Source organism: Lissotriton helveticus, chromosome 11 (genome assembly GCF_964261635.1).
Source record: "Lissotriton helveticus chromosome 11, aLisHel1.1, whole genome shotgun sequence".
NCBI lineage: Eukaryota > Metazoa > Chordata > Amphibia > Caudata > Salamandridae > Lissotriton > Lissotriton helveticus.
Window position 1 is genome coordinate 1,131,482,051 of NC_136072.1, and position 19,525 is coordinate 1,131,501,575.

At 45.5% G+C, this 19,525-nt stretch overlaps 1 protein-coding gene across 2 annotated transcripts in view; it reads left to right on the forward strand.

Moving 5' to 3' along the window:
- Nucleotides 1-19,525, forward strand: part of LOC144792711 (uncharacterized) — a 1,012,556-nt gene that overhangs the window by 463,043 nt on the left and 529,988 nt on the right. For both annotated transcript variants that reach the window (XM_078667877.1, XM_078667876.1), the window contains exon 4: nt 807-1,775. In XM_078667877.1, the coding sequence (XP_078524003.1) occupies nt 807-1,775 (969 nt within the window). The remainder of the gene's footprint in view (nt 1-806; nt 1,776-19,525) is intronic.

Consider the following 19,525-nt stretch of genomic DNA (forward strand, 5'->3'; position numbering starts at 1 on the left):
CCAGATGCTTCCATTGCTCTCATTTTCTGATGCACATCAAGTGGTATTGACTCCTCGAACTCAGTTCAGAAAGGTATTACTCCATAGATAAAAAACTATTTTGTACCCTGGGGTTTTCTTTTGTTTGCAGGAATTCTCTTCACACCCAGAATGAAACAGAAATACTTTTTCTCGTTGCCCTTGCCCTACAGGAAGTTTCACCCAGAAGCCTGACCCTGTCCACTGTGAGCCTTTACCTTTGATTAGCGTGACCACCTCACTTTAGGTCATTAAGGACACTTGCCAGTCCTGAACCTTTCACATACGAACCTTTTATTTCAGATATGTTAATTCATTCAGTTCAGTGGACGCTAACCAAGATTCAAACACCTATAATGCAGTATGATATTACACAAAGGTTAAGGACTGGAGGAAGGTGGTCACCCATACCATGAAACTGTATCTCTGCACCATCTCTCACCTTCTTTCTTGCTGCACTACTAACTGTTAAACCACTACCATGTACACCTCTCTGTTGCTTGTCATTGGATTTGCTTTATAAAAATGACATTTATGCACATATGCACGTATACATCGAACATAGGCATTACCTTTGAATGTCTCTTCTTTGTTTCTCATCAAAGGTCAAAATACTCAGCTTGTTTCATTGGGGAGTTGTAGGGAGTCTCTACTTTAAACTCAAAAGTCAGTTCCGTAGTTACGTTTTATTTATAATGGTGGGAGGCATCGGTTTATATGTGAAGGAAGTGATGAGCATATGCACTCTGTTTAAGTGAATTACTTATATATTGTTATTTGTTATGCAGGCAGACCTACCACCTTGGCATGCTAAGTCTCGCTTAACTGTATCAGATGTTAGTTGCGACTCTGCACAGAAATCATGTATGTCCTCATCCGAGAAGTCTGAGATGACATGGGGGTCCTACAACATGCCAGAACTGCTGTTTATTGGCAGTGTGAGCAGCACTACCAATGACCAAACAGAGATGAGCTCCTCTTCATCCTCAGTTGCCACTAATTGTACTAACATTGGCCGCACACATCCTGTAATCCCTGACAGGCATATCTGCTCTACCAGTGGACGATATACCCAGTTTCTGGACTTCCTAGATGATAAGAAAGTTTTCTGTACACTTCAGGGTGTTGTTGACAAGGCAATCAATTTGTTGTTGAAGACAAATGGGAAGGAAAAGATTAGCTCCATGGTCACAGTTGATTCAACTGACTTACCAGTAAGTGACCCAAAGGTGATAAGTGTAAACAGCATTGAAGTACCCATCACGCAGATCTACAATGCAGAGCTTCGGCCTCCGGAATCAGGACAGAAGGTGCCTGAGGTGGCTGGACCAGTTACTCCGCAACCGCCTGGACCCAACCCCCCACAACTTCCTCTACAAGAATCCACACAGATTTCTGAAGCCCAGTCACCAGCACAGATTCCACAACCTCAACCCATGTCACAAATAACAGATCCAGCTTTACCAGACCCTGAAACTGCCTCCACCCGTTCAAGCCAACCAAGTGCTGTTACCACAGAACCACAACAAAGTGCTAATGAGACATCTGCCTTTATGTCACCTACTCCCACCACCTTAAGCACCACCACTGCAGAGATGGAACAGACGTCAACAGCAAAAAGCATTAAAACCTCAACAGTCAGGACAAAGCCTTCAGGCAGCAGTCGTGTTACTTCCACATCCAAGACAAAGCAATCCACATCTAAAACTAAGGACAAGGCACGTCAGAAGAAATTATCAAATCCATCAGTACAGAAAGTAAGCTTACTTTTTAATCATATCTTAATAAGGTTATTAAATGTTTGAGAATGTATTCTTTCCCCCTTAAGACTTATTTTTCTATGCCATTTATGTGCACTCTTACATGCCAGAGGCAGCATGGTTTGTCACAGAGGACATTTCTGTTTTCTGAAGACCTATGGTAATAACGTCATTGAATATAGTTTTGATATTATCGTTGTTTTATTAAGAATGTATGTTTTGAGTTCAGCATACTTAGAATCTTTTAGATGTGTTCCTGAGTGGAAACAGAAATGTCATTGAAAGCCTGTAGGGATCTATTTTTCATTCCTCTGAAATTTTGACGGAATGGAAGAAGTAGAGCTTTTGTATAAATGTTGCTATAAATTTGAAAAATAAAATTCAGGCTGATTTGTCAGTTGTGCTCCAAACATCCAGCACTAAATCCAAATTGGCAAAAATGACTTTTTCTGCTAATTAGGATGGTATTCTTTTACAGACATGGTCATAGTCCTACAGACTGGACCAATTTTCATTGTCTAACCCTCTTACACTACATAATGGTTTCAAAGCATCTTTCGTATTATTGCTCCCGGTCAAGCTGATTCCTCTGAGTTAATGAAGGATGCTAAGAATACATTTATCTCAGGAAATGTCAAGCATTGGAGCACACCACCACACTCCTTAATGGGTAGAGCGCCGTTATACAAAATGATGACGCTCCCACGGTTGATCTATGTGCTCCAAAATACGTCTTATGGAGTCCCTCAAGGTTTTTCCCAGACAATTGAAGCTGGAGTCATCACCTTGTAGTTGCAAGGTGGAGAGATGCGATTAGCGCTTTCTAAGCTCTAGAGAGGTGTTTATGAGGGCGGACTGGCAATTCCAGATATTACTAAATAGTACTGGGCGACCTAGCTGCTTGTGATAAATGACCGAGTCTTCACAGAGAACCGACATATATAGTGTACAGACAATCAATGGGATGCTGCAATCACAAAGTGCTCCTCTATCGGAAGAGGAAAGAGAGAGGGCTACCGCACCACACTGAGATGGTAGTCAGGATATGGAGGGAGGCAACAAGATTCCTGGGCTGGAATGGGTGACTCACAAATATGACACCATTGTGGAACAGTGATCTGCTCCAGGAAGTGGGTGGACTGAGAGGCTTCTCAAATTGGGAGGTGATAGGAATAGATCATTTGGGGTATTTTGGCGAGATCAAGCCTTCATAACATTTGTCACACTTAGCCAGGAATATGAGTTGAGGGAAAGGTACAGATACCTACAGCTGGGGAATGCCCTGAAAAGAAGCATAAGAGAGGGGAAACAGCTGCGGGAGGCTTCTCCTTGCAGAACATATCCCAGAATGGGTGATTTCCACCAAATACCGGAAACTTGTCAACAATTCCCCGGACCCCCTGGTAACACAGGGGAAGGCCTGGGTGAGGAATCTTGGTGATTTCAATGCCGATGATTGGAATGGGTCGCTAAAATTGGGAGGTCGCCCACATCAAGATGCCTCAAGGGTTGTGATCGGGAAGGTTTTTTCATACTCTCTGGGAGTGCCTGGAGATACAGGAGTACTGGAGAGGGGTTACTGGGATTATGTCCCATGTGTTGTCACTAGAAATCCCCATAGATGCAAAATGGCTTCTGCTAACAATCTTATGAGAGGAAAACTGGCACAAATATTAGAAGATCTGGCAGATACTGGCTGCAGGGGTGGCTAACGAAATATAGCGAGAGCGTGGGACAGTACAGATCGATTCAGTCTAACGAACTGGAAAGCTGATCTAGATTGGTGCCAGAAAGTTGAACAGATTTTATCAAAGTCCGTGCTGTCCCAGGAAGTGGGAAAACATGTGGGGAGCTTGGAGGCCTACAGGGGATATTGAATAGGATTGTTTAAGACCTAGGGGGACCATGGCTCCGCGTGTGGGATAGAGAGTGGGTGAATGCCATGCATTAATGTTGGGCTGTAAAAGGAGCCCATATAGCTTCAATTGATGTTCTGCTTTGAGATACTGTTATTTTTCGCATGCTATCTGTGTCTCTTGATATCCAACAAGTCCTGATGTAAGCTTTTCTGTGATGAGCATAATTTAATAAAAAAGAGTTATAAAAAAAATACATCCGTCTCTTAGATTTTGGTAGAGTCAAATTTAAAAAAAGAAAATTATTGAACAGTCTGTTAATAAAGTAATAAAACATTCCAAACGCCATGGCATTCTGAAGCTACATGATACAATGTACAACAGGGGTATTTATTATATACATACTGACTTGGGGTTCTGGGAACCCGATGCTCCATCTTACCCGCCAATCATCAATATTAGATCCAGGTATGTATCCACATCCCACGTTTGTCATAGACAGCCCTGCCTATGCACCAGTTTGTCGAGTAGTACCCGTTCTTATTACAATTGAGGCACTTCACATTCCAACTCTCTTGACTCCTGACAAGGCTCTAAAATGAATGTTTGTGGTCAACCTCTAGTCCAATTAAAAAAGTTCCTCAGCCTGCATACAGTAGTCAATCATGTTTATCATTTGACTAATCAGGTAAGACACTGTCCCAAAGTTAAACAATAACCCTCTTTGCTATGATCAGGGCAAAATAAAAGAACATAAGAGTATATTTGGACAGTGTATGTTCCTTCCTGATTCGTAGAAGTGCCACTTGTGTGGTATTATGTCTGCATTATTTTATCTGTCCCTTGATATCTGGCGTATCACCTCCCCCACCAAAACTGTTGTAGTTGTGAGCAGTTCCACCGGATGTGTTTCATTGAGACTGAAGAGGAGCCACACAAACAACTATCGTTGTCAGTTCTTCTACTTTTATACATACTAGTTTTAGTAAAATAAGCTTGATGCAAGATCTTTTTTGTACCAAACGAAAACCTGTCCTGATGATGACCTGCCCAGGGTATCTGCATTCGTCTAACCAATCTGCCTTCACCAATATTCCTTAATCCCTTTACCATTTCTCATTGAGGACTGCTAGTGGACCCTCACTATTGTTTATCAGTGTCTTATATATGTGGGATATAGCATTTTTATGCAAAGAGGCCACCAGAACCCTATATTCCACAGTAGATTTGTCTAGTTGGTGCTGCAGGTACCGCCCATATTTATACAGGTTTGTTAAGCTGTCGATATTGCAGTGGTTGTGAATTCTTAAATTCAACTTGTTGCTGGACGCCCATAAAGGTCAGTCCGCGTGATTCTCATAATGCGCTGCTTGTACCCTCACATATTACATGACTCATCACATGTTCAATGAATGAATTGATAACATCTCTAATTACATCTGAAATGGCATCATTGATAACAACACTATGCATGGTGAGGGAGCGAGTTATAGATACATCTACCCTCAGATTCCTTACCTTTGAACTTCCCAGGCATCAGACTGGATCTGGATAATTTTTCTTAAAGCAATATCCGTTGTGCACCAGTAGGTGGCATTGATGAGCTCCGTGTGAAGTAGCCGGTGTCGTCTCCGCCATTGTGATGTCCGTGTCACCTGTATAGGTGCCACCTCAGCATGTTGACATAAGTTATTTTATTTCTGCGTCAGTTAGTGCAGATCTGTGAAGAGAGCTACCCTCTGTCACTTTTTGACTGGCTTTTTTCAACTTTTTTTCGACTTTTTTTTTTTGGTGTGTAGGATGTCCAAGAAGACTTCTGCATTCAAGCCATATGGCGCCTGTCACTGCGCCATGTCGGTAACAGATCCATACCTAGTTTGTATTTGGTGCCTGAAGCGCGAATATAACTCAAAGTCGTATTCCAACTGCCAGGCTATATCTTTGAAATCTTTTTGGTGGCTGTTCTTAAAGCTACTTGTGGCCCGGCACTTGTTACCGCGCCTTTCACCCTGAGGTCTAGGTCAAGAGGAAAGTCTTTGTCCTCCCACTCAAAGTCTTTGAGTCGGACAGGTAAGAGGCATAAAAAACACACAAAGTCGAAGCGTGCTTCGACTTCTCCCTGTCAGTCGACTGATGCTACAGAGGATCCTCGGCGTTCTAGGCCTCGTTCTGCTGAACTTGGGTTGTCACCATGCTTACCTACCTTCATGGGAATCGTAGCGAACCCCGCCCAGCTCAAAGAATTTTATGATGCTATGTGCCTCCTATTTGGGAGGTGTGACCCTCTTGGTATGCCGTCAGGCACTGGAGGCTCAGAAGGGGTCTCCATCGGATTCCGTGCCGGCGTTTCAGACCCCAGCACCAGTTACGCACCATGGATCTGGTAATAGATCCAAACTGACGCTGGTCATGGCACTACAACCTTCCCCGGTGAGACTCCCAACGCCGCTGGCGCACTCTGCTGCTCCAGCCCCATTCTCATCCTTGATGACCCGAAGCTGGATCAGCGCCTACCTACACCGATACCAGCTCTGACGGAACCCTTTGGTCCTAGGTCGGTTCCTCGGCCTTAATCTAAAGGGCTAGGAATCGAGGCAGATTGGGAGGGGTCTCTGAACCCTTCCCAATACCAGCCAGAGCACGAAATGGACTGGTACGAGGAATTTGGTGAGGCCAGTGGTCTGGACACCTCTCCAGATTCTGGCCTGCTTTCTTCCCTTCCCGTGGCTACATAGGAGGGAGCTTTGTACCCTATGGTGGTACAAAGGGCAACTGAGGTCTTGGACATTCATCTTCCTTCTGTGGCAGTCAAGACCAACATCTTGACAGAGGTCCTGCTGCCTGGTGTCTCCTCCTTGGGAGACCCCTCCTACCTTTTAATGAGGCCTTGACTGATGTCCCACTGGGAACCTGGCCGAAGCCCAGCACAAGGCTCCTGTGAATAGGACATTCGCCTGCCACCATCTTTGTGCACCGGACGACCCAAATTTCCCCACCAACCACTCTATCCAAGAGCTTGGTGGTCCCCGCCTCTACATCTCAGGGTGCCTTCCTTTCCGCACCCCTGGACAGGGAATCCAAGAGGCTGGATAGCTGGGGCAAGAAAATGTTTTCATCCACCAGCCTTGTATTGCAGTCGGTGAACACTACATGCCTATTGGGCTGTTACTGCCACTCCTTGTTGGAAACGGTTGCACAAGTGCTGCCACATGTCACGGAGGAGGCCCAGGCCATCCTCTTCCAAGCAGTATCAGACAGGAGAGATGCAAAAAAGTTCACCATTCGTTGTGGGCTTGAGATGACCGATTCGCTGGGCAGAGCGGTGCCATCGAGGGTGGCTGTTTAACGCCACACTAGGCTGAGAACTTCTGGCTTTTCCTCAGATGTCCAGGCTTCCCCTTGAAGGCACTCGTCTCTTCGGAAAAAAAACAGACATGGCCCTAGAATGATTTAAGGACTCACGGGCTACGGCCAAGCCCTTGGGCCTGTTAGTAGCCATACCTTCCTGTATGCTTTTCACCCCTTTCATGGCTACAAAAGGGGCTTTCAGCCGCACCAGTCATACCTCAGCCACAAGGCTGCGCAAATTCAGCAACCTCTGCGCAGGCGTGGGCGCAGTTCATTCCGGCCCTGTGGGTCGGGCGACCAGAGGTCGGGTCAGTCCACTACCTCCCCACCCCCTCAGCCTCTAAACCCTCCTCAGCCCTTCAAGATCATGGCCAGTTGGTGGCAGGATCAGCCATCACCTCCACCACAGGCAAAACATCACATCGGACAGGTGGATTCTTTAGACAGTCCAAAGGGACTACTCCTGCCCCTTCCAGACTACCCTTCCCTCCATGCATCCAACTTACAACCGGCTGATGCAGGATCACCTGACTTTACTTCAGGGGGAAGTCTTGTCTCTCTTGGCCAAGGGAGCCATAGAAAGGGTTCCGGCCTCAGAAGTATGCTGTTATTCAAGCTACTTTCTAGTCCAGAAGAAGGAAAAGGGCCTGCACCCTATCCTTGATCTCCGAGTCCTCAACTTCTTCCTCAAAAAGGAACATTTCAAGATGCTCACTCTAGCTCAGGTCTAATCTTCCCTAGACCCTGGAGACTCAATGGTAATGTTGGACTTGCAGGACGCCTATTTTCACATTCCTGTGCTGCCTGCTCCTCGGCGCCACCTGCAGTTTACGGTTGGCCAGAAGCACTTTCAGATCATGGTGTTCCCCTTTGGTCTTACCAGCGCTCCTCGGGGGTTCACCAAGGTGATGGCGGTAGACCCAGCTCCAGGGGTGCCAGTCTTCCCCTATCTTGACGACTATCTGTTGAAGGCAAGCTCGCCCCAGGCTGTCGTCTCCCATCTCCAGACTATAGCGAACCTCCTGCATTCGCTGGGGTTCTCTTATAAATATGCTGAAGTCACACCTGACTCCCTCTCCTACACTCCCTTTCATCGGAGCTGGTCTGGATACAGTGTTGTTTCGGGCCTATTCTCCCGAGCGGAAAACCGGGATATTCAGGCTATGATACCGTTGTTTCAGCCTCTATCCTGGATTTTGGTGAGAATGACGCTGAGGCTGCTGGGCCTCATGGCCTCCTGCATCCTGCTTGTGACACATGTCAAAAGGCATATGTAGACTCTGCGGTGGGACCTGAAGTTCCAGTGGGTACAGCATCTGGGGAATCTCTCTGACGTGGTCCAGATCTCAGAGGGAACTGCACAGGACCTGCAGCAGTGGCTGACCAACCGCGGGTCAGATCCAGACTCCTTTCCCTTCCCCAACCAGATCGCACAGTAGTGACAGACGCATCACTCCTGGGATGGGGCGGCCATCTGGGAGAGGTGGAGAGTAGAGGACTCTGGTCTCCGGCTGAATCTGGACTCCACATCAACTTGCTATAGCTCCTAGCAATTCCCTTGGCATTGAAATCCTTTCTTCCTTCAATCAAGGGAAAACTGGTTCAAGTGTTCACGGACAACACCTCTGCCATGTGGTACTGCAACAAACAGGGCTGGGTAGGAGTTGTGGAACCTTTTTCAAGAGGCCTTGCATATCTGGACATAGCTGGAACAGCAGGGCTTATCCTTGGTGGTTCAACACCTGGCAGGTTCCCAAAACGCCAGGGCGGACAAACTCAGTCATTGATGACTAGCGGATCACAAATGGCGTTTCAATCCGGAGGTGGCACAATGGACATCTTCAGCAGTGGAGAGAACCTTGGTTATAGATTTGTTCGCCTCCGTAGAGAACGCGCAATGTCAGAAGTTTTCCGTGTTGGAGTTTCCAAAGTGGCTCTTGCTCAGAGATACTTTTCATCTCGAGTGGAGCTCAGGTCTCCTGCACATCTTTCCGCCCATACCACTCTTGCCCAGACTGCTCAAGAAGATCAGGAGCAACCGGGCCCAAGTCATTCTTGTGGCTTTGGACTGGGCACGTCAAGTATCCAGAGCTTCCACAGTTGAGAATTGATCCTCCGATCAGGCTACCCCTTTGGGTGGATCTTCTGTTGCTACAGCAGAGCAGGGTCCCCCTCCCGAACCTATCCACTCTATGCCTTCTTGCCTGGAGATTGAGTGGCAGCAGTTGATATCATTCTACCTTCCTCCCAAAGTCGGTAATATTATTTTGGCAGCCAGGCGTCCCTCTACCAAGACTGTATCCACCTGTTGGTGGAACAAATTTGTAATATATAGTGCAGAAAGATCTACTGATCATCTTTCTGCTTCTCTCTCTCAAGTCCTTTTCTTTATTTTTAGCCCTGCAGGGCTCTGCTCTGAGCACCCTCAAAGGGTACCTTTCGAACCCTGTCTGCCCTTTTGATGCTGCCAGACCAAACCTTTTTTATTTAAATCCCCAATTGTAAATAGATTTCTTAAGTTCAAGTTCAAGTTCAAGTTCGAAAATTTATATAGCGCACTACTCACCCAGAGGGTCTCAAGGCGCTGTGGGAGGGGTTCATAATTTATCGAATAGCCAGGTTTTAAGTTCTTTTCTGAAGGTGATGTGGTTCTGCGTAAGGCGGAGGTGAGTGGGGAGTGAGTTCCAGGTCTTGGCCGCCAAGTAGGAGAAGGATCTACCTCCCATGGTGGTTCTTTGGATACGCGGAACTGCGGCGAGGCCTTGATTGGAGGATCTTAGTTGTCGGATGGGAGTGTAGAAGGATAGTCGGGTGCTGAGGCATTCGGGTCCTAGTTTGTAGAGGGCCTTGTGTGCGTGAGTGAGGAGACGGAATGTTATTCTCTTGTTGACGGGAAGCCAGTGGAGGTCTTTTAGATGGCCGGAAATGTGATCTTGGCGAGGAATGTCCAAAATGAGTCTCGCCGATGCGTTTTGGATGCGTTGGAGTTTATTCTGTAATTTGGCTGTAATTCCGGCGTAGAGGGTGTTTCCGTAGTCTAGTCGACTTGTAACCAGTGCGTGGGTGACAGTCTTTCTTGTCTCGGTGGGGATCCAATGGAAGATTTTTTTGAGCATACGAAGTACGTTGAAGCAGGAGGATGAGACGGCGTTGACTTGTTTGGTCATCGAGAGTGAGGAGTCTAGGATGAAGCCAAGGTTGCGTGCGTGGTCTGTGGGTATGGGTGCTGAGCCTAGATCCAAAGGCCACCATGTCGGAGGGGATGATTAATTGAGGGCAGGAGGGGCCAGGGGACACAGAGCAGCCGCTCAGAAGCCGCGCTGGGGAGACCGTGAAAGGGAACTAAGGGAAATAGGACTGCTTAATTTGTAACCGGTGCTCCTGGAACGCTTGCTCTAGAAACAGGAAAAAACATATATATGAGCTCTTGGAGACTGAAGCTTGAGAGTTGTACAATTTATTTGAAGACACAGCTTCTAGAAATAATCAATGATAGCATAAAAACCACGTAGTACTTGGCCCTAGACCCAGCATTCTCTTGAAAGTCACATGGGCCAGTTTGAGTTTTACAAAGTACAGTTTGCAGCTGCTTATGAGAGAGGCTTTGCTTTAAATACACTTTTGAGCTGAGGCAGATTGCATAAAAAAGGTTTAGAAAAGGTTAAGCACATATTATTGGGCACACTCACTCACCACTGCATGTATGATATCCTGAAAGTACAAATTTAAACACCCTAAATGCAGTGGAGATAAAACAATGTCAGAGAAAACATCACATTTCAAATAGCGCAATATAACTTTAAATGTAAAGAGGAAAAAGCATTTAATAACAGCAGAATTATACAATGGAGCAGCAGAATCTAAGTACATGAAACCTAAGTACATAAAACAAGGGCTATCTCGAGTAACCCCTGGGAAAAACTCCTGTCAGACACTCAAGTGCAGACGCGGAGTAGTTCAACGATACTCTGGCGGACCAGCCTTTTATATTGTTCAGGGGTGAGGGGCCTATGGTCACGCTATATCACGTCACCTCGAACCACATATCCTTCTGTCGCCTCTCACGCCCCTGTCTGGTGACTTTCCCATCATTGGTGTAAATGCGACAACCTTCTCGTAATTGTGTGGCACATACGTTAGCCTAGACTGAGTTCCTGCCATTCTGACTGGAAGTTTGTCATTAATCAGAAATGTGTTATTGTTGCTTCGAAAGGGTTCTATTCATGTGTCAATCAGGCAGTTTGCGATAATATTTCGCCACAATTATCCTCAGTTTATCGGATATCTTGCTTGACGTAGTTGTTGTGCGAGCTTCCCTTATTCTATTCATGGCTTAGGTGGGGGACGTGGGGTATGTTGCAAGATTTATTGAGGAACTTGACTTCTACAGCTTGTGAGAAATATACAATGAGGTGGGGCCTGGTAGGGGTGCGGGTCCTTGCAGACAAGAGCAGCAGGGTGAAGCTTGGGTCAGACCTGCTTTCTGCTTCAGCTTAAGCTAAGAGAAAATGGCAGTGCTCAGGGCAACGTAACTGAGGCCTGTAACTTCTAGACAGCAGGGCCTACACAGGGGTCATGTCGTGCAGGTGATAGGTGTGTCCTTGGATAGCTATGCAGGTAAAAATTCACCCTCCAACATTCCCCCCTCTGGTTCAAATTATTGAACCAATCAACATCTCGAACATCATACGAACTGCATACTTAGCTGGAGATGGGGGAAGTGGCCGGGGCGAGTTATAAAGAAGTAGCTCCTAAATCCTCACCTGGTCCTCCTAATCTCTTACACATTTGTCTCATAGGGAAGTTCTGACTTTCAGAGGGGACCTGTGATAAGTGAACGTCAGGGATGGTACGCTCTATGTTCAACACTGCTATCTCTACATCTTCCCCTTGTCCCCTGTGCATACCTGTGTTCACATCTGTGTAGTTCATCTCAACTCTTTTAGACCTTATTTTTCTAACATAATGCAACATAATCCGTGTTCCGAAATACACAACTACAAGCACACATAATATAGGCATTATACATTTTAGTACTGCAGATAGCCATAAAGGCGTCCAGTCCAAGTTGGACCAATTACTTAAAACATCTGCTTTTGCACTTCCATCCTCAGGCATCTGTTGTCCCAAATTGTCCAAATCCCCAATGGCCTTTGTAAGTGTTCTGTTATCCGCATCATCGGCCAATATCAAGGCACAGCAGAACGAATTTCCCATCCTGGCGCATCCACCACTAGTCATCGCAATTAACTGGTCTAAAACATAGCGTTGTTTCAGAACCACGAGTCTCAAAGGTCGTAGTTCTTCTTTCACGGCGTTGAACCCATCACGGGTGTTGTTAACAAGCTGCATCAGTTCATATCTCGTTATTTGGAGCCATCAGGCATTGTTTTTGGTCTGGAACATGGGGATAACTCCCCCAAGGTAAAGTTCAGCATCGTTGAAATCTTCCGGAATCTCATGGAATGTGTCATCTGAGGAGTACTTTTTGACTTCTCTTTTTCGGTGGTGGGGCAGGGTGACATCACCTGCCATTGGGTGTGTATGGATGTGGGAAATGTTCGTTGCTGGGACGACGAGATGCCATTCATATCCGCATCATCACGATAGAACAAAGTCCTTGCCATTGGGGAGGCAACTGCAGATACATATTTTTCTCCGCAGATCCGTAGATACCAATGAGGATGGATGTGCCGTACTTCATGTTCGAATTAAATCTAGTGCTCTTGCAATTGGCATTCCTGCCCACAGGTACCGTCCCATTACCTAGGAAGCAAAGGAGAGGAGACTTTTAGCTTGTATGCTCTTTTCTGTGTGTATGGTGTACCATTACTGGATGTGTATCCTCTAGTTTCCCTACCCCATATCTCAGCACACTCCCTCTCTATCTCCTCATTTAAATTATATTTGTGCTCTTGTCCTACAGTTGTGCTACCTAAGGAGGCTGCTTTACATATCAAGTCATGTGGACCATTCCATTTGATATTGAAATCAATGTTGGCCTTTAGGTGTAGAATAGGTCTCCACTGACAAGGGCATGTGTCATGGGTGTGGTTACATTGGTGATGTTCAGGTGAGTGGCATTCGGATGTGGGTGTTGGAAAGGTGAAGTACCCTAGTTTCTTATAGTGATGTTCCCAAATCTGCATTATGTCAGCAGGTACTTTCATATCACGGTAAACCTCCATTCTCCATTCAATTTCCAATGTATTAGTGATCACCCTAAATGTTACATACTAGTCATCCCACTCTGTGGTATTTACGAATGCATCATCCACTTTGGCTGAGTGGAGCTCTGACCATGTATGCGGCAAAGGTACAGGTGTAAAAGACATTTGGCTGCGGGTGGTGAGACTACTTTACGTAAAGTACAATTCATCTGCGCCTACAGCGTGTGGAATGTGAGAACATACAAAGCAGGACTCATTTGTGACCTTTCTTCCAACCTCCCTCATTATCCTCTGCTCTATCACTAGGGCGCTGGGAGTGGGAATCAGGCATAGAGTGCTGGTCGAAGGTGTAAACAACTGTCTTTTGGAGATTACTGATCCAGTCTGGAATTTGCAAAGCCTATTCTTGCTTACGTTGGATACACGATGTATATCTAACTGGCACTATCTCGCCACTCAGTCTATGTCTAAGACTTCTTTTATTTTGACGGGATCGTCTTGGTGTACCTGGCACAGTGGGGGTCAAGATGATATCGAGTGCCAAGTCCCTTCCTGTAGGGTCAGCATGGGGTACAGAAGGTGTCAAGACAGGCACAGAGGTGTCATAGCTACTACTGGTGCTTTTCCCAGTTTGCTCGTTATCAGGAAGTGTCTTAGGCATGGGTAGCTCTGTGGTCGTGACAAATTTAATATTACTAGTAGCTCCTCTCTCTCTCTCTGATCGCACTGCTAACCAGTGAAATGCTGTTACTGCAGCTACAAACACAAAAAAGAAAATAATAGCTGTACATATCTTTTTAATTGAAAGCTTGACATGGAGGGTTGTTCTGTTGCTGCGTCTCAGTCCGTAGGCCATCATACGATCTCCACTTCCTTGATCTTGGATCGTTAACTGGCACATGATGTCTTCTTTGCTGTCAATGCTCAGATCTTGGACGGTGACGGGTGGAACCTCAAAAAGTCAATTTGCAAGTGTTCATTGAATTGAAGTTTCTCCACTTCCGAACTGCTTCATAAAAAGATGTGTGTCCCAAAGCAGATAGGTGGAAGTTCATCAGGGATAGGACGCCTGTCTTTGTCTTTGATATCTGAATGAAAAAGAACTTTGGAGCACGCATTAGTGCACATAAATGAACAATTCATCGCTTACAATATCAGAAGAGGGCCCAGTGACTCCTTTTTAAGTCTTGCGGAGAGAATAACCACATCTATTGATCTGTCAATGACAAGCCGGTGAGACTTGAACAGGCCGTTAAGGCGCTTACCCTAACATTGTCACAGTGCCTGAAAAATGAAAAAGGAAAATAAAATGACTGTCACCGTCACTGCGGGTCACTGCAACAGCATCCAGTAATCCCCAGTGACATATGACCTCATGAAGTAGGAAGGTAGCTGCGGCCTTCGCTTCACAATGGACACACGGTCCAACTCAAATCCACCGTGAAAAAGGGCACACCACTAACATGATGTGTCTTTATCTTAGGCATCTGTCTGTCTGCAAAGTAGTGGACATGAAGAGGGACATGTGTAGGAAGGTGTAACTGAGTGAGTGCTATTTGTAAAAAACCTTCCTATCCTTTTTTTTTTTCCGAAAATTTAAACAAATAGAATCTTATTCCTGTGTACTCCCCTCTTCTTCCACAGCTCTTTTCCTTCAGGTGGGGCACTTCCCTGTATCTCCCTAAGGTGCAGCTGTGCAATGAAATCATAGTGCTGAGCATTGCTTATTCCCTGCATTCGTACTTTTAACATTGAAATCTATTTTATATCTGCATTCATTTGCTTTTCCCTAGCACTGGGCATGTGTGAAGTAATAGCTGTACACGGCGGTGCATATCTGGAAACGTATTCCTTATCTCTTCTTATTGTTTGCTGCCAACTACAGGAAGCCTGTTTCCTGTTTTGGCTCTACGCCCAGAATATGCACTCTGGCCAGAAACGCTACTTATGAACATGGCCCGATAATAAAAAGAAACTCTATTAATTTGTCTGCATTTTATAATATCTGAAAACCTGTGTTGTCTCTATTTGCAATATGCAAAATATACGTGTTGTATTATAAAATAAAGATGGCTTATTTGTAATGCACATGTTCACTCACAATGGTGCATTGGTAATAAACAGCAGATCTTTATTGTATTCCAACTCAAGGTATTCTCTGAATCCACCTTAGAAGGATGAAATGCTCTAGCAGCACATGATCTCGTAACTCGTGATATTTATTTATCTGAAAAGAAGTGTGGTGCAACTAGTGTGCATTCCATTCCATCGTTTTATCTCTGGCTTGTGCCTGTGTCAGCTGCTGCTGAATTTTGGGACGTGTGAGTGAATCATTCTATTTAGTTGCTCAGTCTTGCATTATTAGGTGAAATTTACAGTGTGTGTGAATTATATGTGACCATTCACATAACATAACTATCTATTTCTATATAGAAAATGCAAACATAAAATTGACAGTCTGCGTGCATTTGGGAACCGTAAAGGGCATTGTGCCATTTTCATTGAAACATATTCTCATATTTAATTTGGCCATCAGACCATGTGGACTGTGGTGTATAAAGTAGACGCTGTTGAATACTTTTACCTCCTATTTCTATTTGTACTGACTCTGTGAAAGGGACCCTTAATATCGTCCCAGAGAAATCTAGTGTGTTTGCGCTCTTGTTGGAGATGGGCAGTGCCCCCTCCTTTATACAGGAGAATGTGGCACCTGTGTCAATCAAAAAACTATACATGTTATTAATCCTGACATTCACAATGGGGTCCTCTCTAATGTCAATAAGGGAAACACTAGAGTTGGCTGTGGGCTCATCCTAACTTGAATTGCCTCCAGCCTGTGCTGCTGGATGGTGCCCTGTGAAACCGAATTGATGGGGGGCAGTACTGTAGCTCCCTGTGATACAGGAGCTTGAGTCTGGGGCACCATTTGGTACTCAGGCAAGTGTTGCTGAGGTAGCTGTTGTTGTATGTGATCATTTGTTACCTGTGCGTTACCTCCTAGCACATTTAAGGTACTTTGTGAAACATTAGTGACAGTAGTCACTTGACTCACTGGTGAAGCTAGCCTAACTGCATCATCAAGAGTCTTTCTTTTCTTTACTTTCTGCTGTTCTAATTCCGCAGCTGTGTTCTCAATAGCTGATTGCCTTATTTGTGACATTAGATATCCAATGTCTGAGGCATCTGGAAACTTCTGGCGCAGTTCGTTCCATAGCGCTGATCTTATTTTATTGAAAGGATCAGCTTCTAATTCTGAATTAGTGGTGCAAAGCCTTGTGTCGATGCGTGAAAACATATCCTCTGCATCCTTTCCAATCAGGGATGTGAGCAAACGTCTCATATCCCAAACAGCCAGTGACACACCTGAAGTGTCATTCTCAAAGGCTTGTATCCACTTTTCCGCACCCTCTGTGAGGGGTGGGAGTTCTCTCTTCAGTTTTTCTTTGTCCGTTAGGGACCAAGTTACTGAGGAAGGGGGGTCATTGACCTCTTTGGACAGCAGGGGCAGCTGGTGCTTTTCCCCTGTAAGTCCTGTGCGACCGTACCTGCGTGCGTATTTCTTCCAGACCCTTAGGCCTTGGCGCATGTAGGTGTAGTTCCAATCATCATCTCCTGCTTCCTGCAAGATACATTCTTCTGCAGTGGCCATTTGCTCTGGCTCAAAAGATCCTTCTCGGGGCCAGACATTCTCTTGAAATGCATTAGCCTTTGTCCAGTCTGCCAAGTTATCTGAGAATGGAATGACATAAAGGTCACTCCCTTCTCCAAGTATTACTATCTCATTTGGCGTCAGGCCATTGGTCAATGGCTGTCTTGGCCTGTAAAGGGCAATGTTGTTCAGTTCTCTAGATCTTGCTGAACGCAGGCGTGTTGTACCTGATACATCATATTCCTGTGGGATGTTCTCAGGTCGCCCTTCGTTACCTAACATAGTAACACATTCTATCTCTCTTCTTCTCTGCCTTCTCCTCTTTTCTGCCTGTTCAAACAATTTTGGCAGATCCAAATAGTCTTGCTCTAGCTGTGGTGTCATTGGTCTATGTGGTGTAACTACTAGAGGTGATGCCTGAGGTATAGGCGTATGTTGTCGTGTCACCTGAGTGTTATAATTAATGACTGCAGACGGAGCTTGGGGTACACTTAAGTTGGCTGCGAGAGAGACTGCCATGTTGATCTGTGGTGGGGCTGCACTTTGTGCTTCCTGATGCAAGTCTATCCATGGCCCTTGCTGTGGCATGATAGTTGGGACTCCACCACTGTGTGGCTCTACCTCCTTCACACTGCTAGCTACTTCATTTGGTGCTGGTCGTTTCTTTGCACCCATATGCTCAGTCATTCTATCCCCTATACTGGCTAGGTATAATGCAAGTTGCTGGAGTGCTGCTGTATTTTCTATGGGGCTTCTCGAGTACTGTTTGTGTGACATGTCCTCTTCTTCTTTACCTGTTCTTTGGCATATGTCACTTTCTGCCCTAGTCCTGCTAATGTCTCCCTCAGTTACTACCTCAGAGGGATACTGTTCGCTGTCTCTCTTTACATCATTGAACTGTAGCAGGTGCTTTTCCTCTCTATTAGGACCTGTGTTAAGGGGCTGCCACTCATTATACTGACTCTGTGTATTGCAATGCTGGTGGCTCGGGAATCGGAATGGGACATAATGTCTAGTTCTTGTTCTTGGAGTATTATGGTCCTCAGTGAGGGATGTCGGTGCTGGGCGGTCAGGTCTGGGGAGTGACATGTGGGAGGCCTCATGGCTCTCTTTGTTTTCTTCCTGCTGGGGGCTGCAGAGTTGGATACGTCTCATTTTTACTATCAATAGTGTGTCAATTTGACCTGGCATTCCTGATGCTGCATCCTGCAGTACTGGGCTTTGGGAGCTTAGGGATAGCTGACCCGATGTACTCTCTGGTGTACTATCTCGTGAATTGTCTGGGATGTCTGGGGCTAAGGCATCGTCATGGGCTACGGCTGCCTGGACATCTGATAAGAGTTCTATGTCAGTCTTTATACCTCGTCCTAAATTAATGTCATCTGCGTCATAGGCTGGTGGATGTGCTGTGGGTGTTGACATTATTCTCCTGTATTGAGTGTAAGCAGGGGTAAGAGTGTAACGCCACCGGGTGTTATTGTCAGCCTTACCTGCTGCAAGGATGTTACGTCAATTCCTAGGGCTGAGATTAGTGTCAAAATGACTGTACATGTCAGGGGTGAGACAGACTCAGGGGATGTTGCTGTACCTTCAGAAAGGGCAACAATACAGCCGTTCACTATGTGTACTGTGATCTGTAGTCTTGGGTTTTGTCTGGGCTGTCTGCTCATCTCCTAGAGTCGAGTTTTCTTTGAGGTGGGCTATCTGTGGCAGTGAATGTGGCGAAACTAATCTCCTTTTAAAATGCTGTTTTGTGAATATGCCCACATTTCTGGATAATGCGTCGTGGAAGGGTGTCTTTGTAACAGTCCTGTGAGTCTTAGTGATGGCTGCTGCTGCAGCTGGTCATGTAACTCGTGGACGTGATGCTCACAGCCTAGTAGAGTGAGGGTATCCTGTGAATCTCCCTGCCCCTCCGGGCAGCTGGTGCTTGGAGAAGGCGGTGTGAGTGAACACTGGTGAGCAGTATCAGGGCTTTTCGCTACTTACTACACTACCTACTGACTGAAGTGTAAGTTGTGTGTTATCAGTGAGGGATGTATACGTTGGCACTGGGAGGCACACTTTCACTAGATGCAATGTAGATGCCCTTATCTCAGTACCCTGTGTGAGTGGGATTCCCAATAAGTCCCACGCTCTAGATATTAGGGAAATTTCGCTTCTGTTATATTTTCTATGAGTTTGTTCGCTCACGTTCTGCACTGATACAATTTTATTGTCTAATATGTGTAGAACTACCTCAACTATTTGTTTTCCACTATAGCTCATGTATGTACCGGACATCTGGCTGACCTCCTGTCAGTTGTTTTCGGGAGTGGGGCAACGTACATGGGATACACCAAAATACATTTACAATCTCCCTAGTTATTGGATCTCGCTAAAACATAACCCAGTTTTCAAACGATGGCCACAAAATATATTAGCAGCATATATATATATCAATAGTATACTTTTGCTATGGTCAGCCTCTGTGCCAGCCAGTGACTCCTAACAAAAGAGACCATCAAAACAGTAAGGATCACACAAGTGTTCTTGTTCTATGAACCTAAATACATTCACCATTAAACACTAGGTGCTAACATGCAGGTCTGTGTTTGAACAGATATTTAATAAGAGCATAAGTAAAATGTAAACATTTCAACAATTATTTTACAAAAATCACGCTCTATGGCCACTAGAGTGTGCTAGAATATTCCTTATACATATGGGGTGCACCAACAATAA